The sequence below is a fragment of the Centruroides sculpturatus genome, unplaced genomic scaffold (genome assembly GCF_000671375.1).
Source record: "Centruroides sculpturatus isolate CEXI.00-Female unplaced genomic scaffold, Cexi_2.0 scaffold59, whole genome shotgun sequence".
Taxonomy (NCBI): Eukaryota; Metazoa; Arthropoda; class Arachnida; order Scorpiones; family Buthidae; genus Centruroides; species Centruroides sculpturatus.
In genome coordinates this window covers 1,109,088-1,118,784 of record NW_019384301.1, presented here as the reverse complement: position 1 = coordinate 1,118,784, position 9,697 = coordinate 1,109,088, and the positions used below count along the sequence as shown (strand labels likewise).

Below are 9,697 nucleotides of genomic sequence, written 5' to 3'. Positions count from 1 at the left end.
TTTGTAGCTATAGAATTATAGAATTGAATTTATGAAATTTCTTTTTTTTTTCCAGTTTCGCGACCCTCCGAGACCAGGGCCACTAGATACGTGACACCCGAGGCCTCACGTGTTTAGTGGGCAATCATACGTACTTTGACTATATTTTACATAACTGCATGTAATTTAATACATAAAAAATAAGAATAAAAAATTTACAAGATTATTAATAAAAAGTAAGAAAGAACGAATCGATAAACTGTTAATTTTTATTATTTTTTTAAACCAAAATATTTATCTTTATATTGAACTAATCAATGTCAGCTTTCCACGTACTCGACATCTAATAAACGTCAGTATCAGATGTTGGACAAATTTAATTAATATGGAATTCTACGTCCTCAAAGGGGGCGCTTAGGTGGCAAGCGACTAAATAAACAAGCCAATGGCATTGTTCGTTTCATATGAAACGGGCTCTGTAATTGGCTCGCTTACTTAGATGCTGCCACCTAGAGTAAATAATTTGTCAATGCTAACGAATGCTTTTATCTAAAAATCTGTTGGTTTTTTTTTTCATTAATATTTATAATAATTAACGTTGATAAATCCTGGAATAATTCCAATTATAATCTTTTTGTTTTTAATTTAATCCACAGAAAAATGATATTGTTGGAGTCCAGATATAATTAGTAACAAAGCATTATTACGTTTAAACACAACAGTTTCAAGTGAGATGAATTAATTTCACGTATTAATGGAGCATATACGAGAACAATGAACACGTTTACTCTTTTGATAAATGTATATGATTGCATTTTTTGCATTAATGACTTTCAAATTTAATTATGTTTAATGTTATTAATTACAGTTTATGAGAAGATTTAACTATGTTTTTTTCCCTTTTGTTTTAGGGATTTTTAAGCTTTTTTATGCTACTCGTGATGTACCATCGAGTCGTTGATTGCAACATTAATCATGGTTTGTAAACGTTTATTTTAAAAAATAATTTTATTAAACGTCGCGTTGACGCGTTGCGTGTCGCGTTGACGCTCCGTTGTTAAAAACTGTAATTAGACTTGAAAAACTATTTTGAATGTGTCATTAGTTTAGTTTTTAACACAATTAAGTAGTATATATACAGTTTTTTTCCTAATAATTTTAGTAAACGTCACGCTAGAGCATCTCGCGTTGCTTGTCGCGACGTCGCGTCGCGTCGTAGCGTTAGCGAATCATAAAAGATGAGATTCTTTCCCGAAATTCTCTCATTTTAATTATTAATATTTCAGAAAAAATAGAACGAATGATCGAACGCAACATGATAAAATTAGAATCTGAATATCGTTTTATGATGTGGTTACTGCAGACTTTAGAATGGAATTATGCTGTTAACATGACGGTGGCTAATGGTAAAGAAAAAGATAATTTCGAGACTTTATTCAGCGAGTGGATGAGCAAATGGAAGTCATGGGCAAAAAATCTCCCATATATTCCTACAAATAAAGTTTACAGAAGAATTATTAAAATAATGGCTAATGGGATCGTTTTTTCATCACCAGAAATGGCTAAGTACGTACTAACTTATCATATTGTCAGTGCCGGATTTAAACTTGAGGCCTTCAGATGTAACGTGTAAAGAGGCCTTTTTTTCATCCAACAAATAATAAATTTAAAAGTGTGAGGTCCTAGATCCTCGTGTGTAAAGTCTTAAGATGTATCTTATGTGTAAATCCGGCCTATTTGTTGTAACTCTTTTGTCCATTTTCCCATTGAACCCTTAAAAAAAATACTGATTTTTAGCTTTTCTTCATATAGACGTACTTCAGAATTGCGGAATTCAATGGCTGCCATTTATGCAAGAGGACAAGTGGATTTGAGTCAACTTCGTTTGCAGTTATTGGGAGAAGAAGAAGTAGGATTTGCCATGTCTAAAGTGAAAAATCCTTCAGTTTTAAAGAAGTTATGGCGTGAGTGGAGATATACCGTGGGAAACAGGATAAAACCGCTATTTTTACAATTAGTATCATTGCTTAACACTGCAGCTAGGGAGAATGGTAATTATACTAATTTGCATAAAAGTAACAGCAATGATTTTCCGATAAAATGGATGATTTTAACTATCAAAGATTACCACGATATTGGAGAGATATGGAGATCCGAATTGGGAATAGACGATTTAATTGCGGTTGCCCATCAATTATGGGGTAAAGTATCAGATTTCTACTACAACATACACGCATTTGTGAGAAGACGATTGATGAAAGTGTACGGTAAACAATACTTTAACAACGACGGCATCATACCCGTTCATCTATTAGGTACGACATTATAAAACACAACTTAAAATTCTTGTAGCACTAAAGTTTTCTTTTGTAGGAAGCCTCTGGGGAGATAATTGGGAATCTTTAGGAAATTTCGTCCTTCCATACCCTAACGTGACAGTTCCTGACATCACTGAATCTATGCTTAAACGAAACTTAACAGTTAAAGATATGCTAAAGATTTCAGAACGATTTTATACATCTATGGGTATGTTTCCCATGACTAAATCATTCTGGAAGAATTCAATGTTTGTAAGACCGCAGGATAAAAGAGCTATCGATTGTCACGGTTCTGCTTTTGATTTTCCTATTAACGACGATTTTAGGTATGTAAAACTGTAAAACTATTGTTACTTATTTACATTACAATCGATTTATTAATTTCCTTAATTTAAAACTTAATATATCTCCTTTATGTAAGCTAATTCAGTTGCTAGTATGATCTAGATCAGTGCTTCTGAACCTTCTTCTAGCGTAACCTACTGAAATAGCGTGACATTACCTTGAAGTAAGCTACAGTTTGCCAGTTCTAGAGGGGGAAGTTAGAAATCTAGTAATTAAGAAACACTGATCTATATAAATAAAAGATCTGGATATTTGGAATTCGATTATTAATTTCTTTCCACGCTTCACAGGATTAAGATATGTGCGGAAATAACGGAAAAGGATTTGAGAACTATCATACACGAAATGGGGCACGTGGAATATTTCATGTCCTATCGAATACAACCAATGATTTTTCGATCGGGAGCCAATTCGGCATTTCACGAAGCTATAGGAGAAACTATGGTTTATTCGGCATTTAGCCCTAAGTGCTTAAAGCACTTTGGACTATGGAACGGAGCAACGTTATCCAAAGGTAAAAATTATTACTAGAAAAATATTTATATTAATTATAATAATTAAGTAGCAATTTCACGATTTCTATCGACCGTACAGAACAAGAATTGAACTTATTAATGCAACGAGCATTGGCCAAAGTAGTTTTCCTCCCCTGGTCGCTTCTCATAGATCTTTGGAGATACGAAGTATTCGAAGGAAGATTATCTTCCAGCGATATGACTAAAAGATGGTGGGAACTAAGGTAATATATTTTACAATAATAAGGTTTTATGCTTCATATACCCAGAAAGATATAAAGTAAGATATAAACAACATTAACCTATTTACAGGAAGTATTATCAAGGTGTAGGCCCTCCTTCAGAAGAAGATATAAAGGAATTCGATCCTGGAACTAAATACCACGTGGCTAACAATGTACCTTACATCAGGTAATTCGGTTAATGCACAGAATTCTATCAATTATTTTAAATTTTATCGAAGATGCCACAGAAAATTTGAAAGCTTTTTGCAATCAATCAAAAGCAAAACTTAAATATATCTCGATATATCAATTATTGATTTTTGCATCTAAAAAACAGTAAGACTCCAACTTCCTGTTGGAAAGTTGGAGATTCTAATTAATTAATTAATTAATTAATAATTATAAATTAGTAAAGGTTAATTTACTAGATTATAATTAGTAAAGTTAGCAGTGGCGGATTAATACCTTCGAACCCACTAGGCACAGAAGATTAGAGACCTCTCTACATAATTTTACGAAAATAAACTAATAACATTTATAATTGATATTCAATTGCCTTGTTTTCATTTTGATTTGGGGCCGGGGGCCCTAGGCATGTGCCTGACGTGCGTAATGGGCAATCCGCCATTGAAAGTTGGCCTTTGCAGATTCAGATTTTGGAGTGCCAGCGATATCATTTGGCAGAAAGATCTTTAAAATGGAGATTAAATTTCATGAATGATATAAATTAGAGTTTCGTTTAATAAGTGTTTAAAATATATAGGCCTATATATATATATTATGGAATGGAGGATGGATTGGAAGTTAGATTTGTGACTGGTTCGGGTCTCTCTACGTATTCAATAGAAAGGCCTATCTAAATCCTTGTATTCAACTTTATTTGCCAATTTTTTTTATGTTTAAAGTACTTTTTCAAAAAAAAACTATTCTATTTATAAATGTTTTAATCATTGCACCTATTAATTAATAAATGAAATCATTTATTTTAAAGGAAAATGATTTAAGAAATGAGAAATGTTCTCTCATAAAGTATTTAAAGCAATTCCGCTGATTTGTTCATTCATGAAATATTCACTTGTCTTTTATGAATTATTCATTTATCGATACAAAAAAAAAAATATTTGAAAAGAATAAAATTGATTTGTACTTTGCTCTTGACTTAAGAAGTTTTAAAACCAATTCAATAAAAGCAAGTTTGAATTATTAATTAGCCCAAAAAATCTTTTTTTTTTAAATTTTTTATTATTTTTCTTTTTAGTTTATTTGTTTTGAAAGATTTGAAAATATATATTTTTAACTTGACAAACTCATTGACCGATTTCGTGACATTCATTTTGTTTATATTTACTGATTTTTATTTTTTTTATTTTTTCAATTATGCTCCCTAGATGGCAGCACGTTATTTTAATTAACAGTATGAGAACAAATATATACTTATTCAAAAGCAATTATTTTATTATTTTAATATTGTTATTCGAGTGGTATTTACAATGAGAAAGCTAAGCTTATAATTTTTTAAAATAACTTTTATATTTTCTTAATAAATCTATGGTTTAAGTTTAGAATTCTAGTGCCATCTTGTGACAATTTTTAAAACTAATTATTTAATAAAAAAAATTTTTTTTTGTATTATATCATTTCCGAAACTTAAAAAAGAGTTAATATGCCAGATTGGTGTTTTATCTGGCATATTATATGACAATTCTTTATTGGTATTGACCAATAAGGAATTGCCATATAATCCAACCGAGTTGGTTAACGTTTAATAGTATTTTTTCTTGTATTCTTATTATTTATTCTGTTAGATGAGAATGTTTTTTCTGTTGAATAACAATTTTGAAAGTAAATATAGTTCTCTTGGAAAAACTTTTTTTTTTTACTACTTAATTCTTATATTCTTTAACAGCATTTTCAACTCATTTGTTGATGTAAAGAATGAGTTTATGACTATATCAATAAAGTGTTGACTAACTGGTTAAAAACTAAGCATTGAATAGAACAAAAATGGCAACTGATGAAGGATTATATGAAAAGGAAAAACCTGAAATACATATTGCCTATTTGTTACTTAATATGCCATTGTATATTTTAAAATAAAACCAAAGGTTTTGTCTTGCAACCCTTGCATGTGCTCAAGCCTAGACACAAAAGAACTTTAAAATTCAGCCTTTTTATTCAATTTTCTAACATTTTCAGCCAGTTTGAATGACCTTTTGTCAGGAACAGAAAAATCAAATGATTTTGATTTCTAAAACATTTGTTCAGGAACTTTTAAAATTTTTTTTGAATTTTCTTAGATGTCTGATGTGCAGGCTTGTATATAAATAATTACAAGCCTGCACACCAGACATCTAAGAAAATTACGTGAGAGGGTTCTAAGGACTTTAGAGAAAGCAATCTTACCGAAATACACAGAACACATTGTAGAATATGCACGCTATGTTGACAATGTCTTGATCATATGGAAAGAAAAAGTAGACATTCAACAATTTATCAGAGATGTTAATTCCAACAAGCTCGGCCTAGAGCTTGAACTAGAGCAAGAGAATGACAAAAGCAAGACCTAGACATAGCAATAGAAGTAGAGAAAGGAGGGGAAATCGCTACAAAGTTTACAGAAAGGGACCATGGTATAACCCATTGTTTATACNAAAGCAAGACCTAGACATAGCAATAGAAGTAGAGAAAGGAGGGGAAATCGCTACAAAGTTTACAGAAAGGGACCATGGTATAACCCATTGTTTATACCAAGGGTGGGCAACCTTTTTTATAACATGGGCCAGAATAAATTTTACGTTTTTTCCGCGGGCCATAGTAGTTAATTGACACCTTGTGACCTGTAAATTTTTAGTCTGCAAACATGAAATAAATAAATAAAAATTGATTAATTACTACAGTCAACCTCCCCTATAACACCGTTGATTATTCCGTTTTATATGAATTCCATGTTGTACGAGTCACTTAGATTTTACAAATGCGTGTGCCGGGCTGTGAACGGCTCACCTATTTTTAAAATCTAAGTGACTTTAAACACAATAAAAACAGCACTATGTAGTTGGATACGACAGACATTACATTTTCTAATTGCATAGCTTTTGCACATAGATTTTCTCGATGGATGATGCGATGAGATATAAATAATTTAGAAAATTATGTTCTCCCATGTTTTGTTTGAATAAGGAAATGACTCCCTTATTTTTTCCTGTCATTGCTGCCGCAACACTTCAGAAAATAATATTCAATTTAAACTAGACTAATTACATCGGAAAATATTTATTTATAATTTCTTCTAAACATCTCACGGGCCGGATAGAAACTTTTCGCGGGCCGTAGCTGGCCCACGGGCCGGGGGTTGCCCACCGTTGGTTTATACTATGGAACTCCCATGACCTGGCAAGCTATAAAATAGCAGCATTCCAGGCACATCTAAAGAGAGTATACACACACTGCAGCAAACCACAAGACAGAATTAAAGAATTAGATCACATCAAAGAACTAGCTAGACAGTGTGGTATCTACCAGAATATGATAAAGGCCATTATTAACTAAACAAGAATAGAAGATAATGAGCGGGAAAGAATAAAAGATACACTGTAATTGAATACATGGCACCTCTAAGCAATATTTACAAAGAAATAGGAGCAGCAACAAACAAAAAGATAATTTTTAAAAGGAATCCCACAGTATATCAAATGCTATGCACAGACAAGGAAGACAGACCAGAGCTTGATTCCAGGAATATATAGAATACCAGTACAAGACAAAAGGCAACAAAAAGAGCTATACTACATTGGAGCCACAGGGAGATCATGAAAAGAAAGACTAAAAGAGCATAAAAGGAACGTGCAGAATGAGCAACCAATCACAGCACTAGCAATGTATGTTATAGCAGACCCGACAGAAGTCACTGTGGATTGGGAAAGGGGTAAAATAATACAAAAGATCCTGAACAAGAGACACTTGAAATATGCAGAAGCATGGCAGATACATAAGACAAGCCAAGAAGGATTAGCAATAAACTTTAGAAAGTCCAGAAAAATCTCAGCAACTTGGAGAGTGGGCTTAATTTGAATATTCTAATATAAAATAAAGGGATGAGAAGTTAAAGAAGCAGGCACAATGGTGTCCTTCTCTATATTAGCAATTGTGTTATGTATTTTTGTATTTATCTACTTATTTCTTTTATTTCATTTAGTTAGTTATTTATTCATGTATTATGTGTATATTGGTACCAATATAGATTGTAATTATTTATATTGATATATGAGCCTGCACACCAGACATTTAAGAAAATTCAAAAAAATTAAAAAAGTTCCTGAACAAATGTTGTTTTAGAAATCAGAATCATTTGATATTTCTTTTCCCGATGAAGGCCATTCAAACTGGCCGAAAATGTTAGAAAATTAAATAAAAAGGCTACCCTTGAATGTGTTTTAATGAATATGCAATGCAACTAAAGAATGTTGAAACTAAAATAAACTTTGCATTACTATCATAATCTGATTGAGAATGATTCCAAAATTTTAGAAGTTTTTTATTACATATATTTTTTTGAAATTAGTTTTTTAAATTGAATTTTCTGGTAAGTGTATGCTGAATATGCCAAAAGTAAGACTGCCAAATATTTCACAATAAATAGTTTGATTTCCTAAATCAACTAGTTGGGCTTCAATTTTAAAAAAATTGTAGACCTATATCCTGGCTGTTGTTCGTCCATCTGTCTTTCTTTAATCTCAAGAACAGAGATAGATAGATGATACCTTTAAGTCATTCATGTACTTTACATCATGTCTACCTGTAATTCTATTGGTTTGAAATGGATTGCTCCATTCTGCGCAATAATAAAGGATGATGGAAATGATTAAAAGGGGAATTTTGTATTGATGTAAGCTAATAAAACTACCCTTTACTCATATCATTATTTTTACATTTGTTGCAAGCGTTTTTTATTCTAAAATTGTGAAATTGCAGCCATCTCAAATATCAGAAACTACAATTGTATTATTGTTTATGTATATGTTTATGTAATTTTTCGTCCTTCTAATGTTTATTATGCTTTTATTGTAATTTGATCGCAAAAAGCAATAAAATAAACATATCTAGTTTTACTTTGCTGTAAATTGTCTCAAGTTTCAAGAATTGAAATCGGCTTTCTTTGTAATTGAGATTCTGTTTTAAGGTTAGAGTAGTAAAAGTTTATTACTTTGGCAGGAGCATGTCATTTGAGCTGACAACCACACTCCCCACTGTTAATATCAACAAATTGCAAATTGTTTTAAAATTCTTTGAACAAAAGCTCTCTTTCTGCTTGAAAGTGGGTCAGATGACAAAGTTATTGCGTTATTCTACTCCAAAGACTATCCTCTTTAAAGCAACTAAAGCCGAATTAATGGGCTAGAAGTGGCTATAATAATAATAATAATTTAAGATAATTTGGTATTATAGGTTCAACCTTCCTGGGCCGATTTTCACGCTTCTTGTCGCTCAGGTAAAAATTTCCATATTTGAACTGACAAAACCAATCTCTGCATGTGGTTTCAGATAAAGCACTTCGCCATAAGCCTCCACAAGCATTTGATGTGCTTCAAATTGAAGCAGAAAAGCAAAGCTTGCCACATATGCTCTTTTTCTGGCAAAAAAGTAGACATGATTACAAAAAAAATATATGTTGTTGTATGAAATATCTGTTGATGTGCACTGATTAATGTTGACAGATGTCAAAATCATCAAAAAAAAATATGGCATCGTCATGGTAACTTAATACGCTCGCTTACGCCATCTATTAGCAAACAGCGGATTTAAGCTTATATGCCTGGTATATATATGTATATAAACAAACAACAGCTAACCCAATAAACATTAAAGCAACCAAAGCTGATTTAANAATATTTCAAAATAAAGTAAAATAACTTTTTGTTGTATTTGCCATAGTATTTATTCCATACTTCCACAATATTTATTCCATACTCGTAAAATAGAAATTAAAATTTAAAGTTTTGTTAATTTATGTCTTTCTTAAAATGAAAAATATTCTATCTTACAATTCACATGAATCTGTTAAATTTTCAAGATAAATACTTTTTTTCTATTTGATGCTTTTAAATGCCAAACAAACTGCCAGATTATATCGAACTAGGATATGGCTGCTATTAATAATTAAAAAACTAAGTAATTTAGCCTAGAGGTAGGCAGTTTTACTCATATTACTTGATAAATTTAATAATTATAAATAAATTAATTTGTAGACTTGAACCCACAACACCTATAAACTGTGCAGATGTGTTATCAGTTATGTGGATGTTGCAGATTTGAATTG

General features: G+C 31.4%; 1 protein-coding gene across 1 annotated transcript; it reads left to right on the top strand.

The window, feature by feature from the left end:
- The first annotated feature begins 676 nt into the window (after positions 1–676).
- On the top strand, positions 677–3,624 carry LOC111641467 (angiotensin-converting enzyme-like). The gene is made up of 9 exons (XM_023387672.1): positions 677–780; positions 891–957; positions 1,266–1,545; positions 1,792–2,030; positions 2,103–2,294; positions 2,353–2,623; positions 2,933–3,156; positions 3,237–3,381; positions 3,470–3,624. Exons 1-9 carry the CDS (start codon positions 754–756, stop codon positions 3,570–3,572), a joined length of 1,548 nt encoding a protein of 515 aa, XP_023243440.1. The 5' UTR covers positions 677–753; the 3' UTR covers positions 3,573–3,624.
- The last annotated feature ends 6,073 nt before the right edge of the window (positions 3,625–9,697 follow it).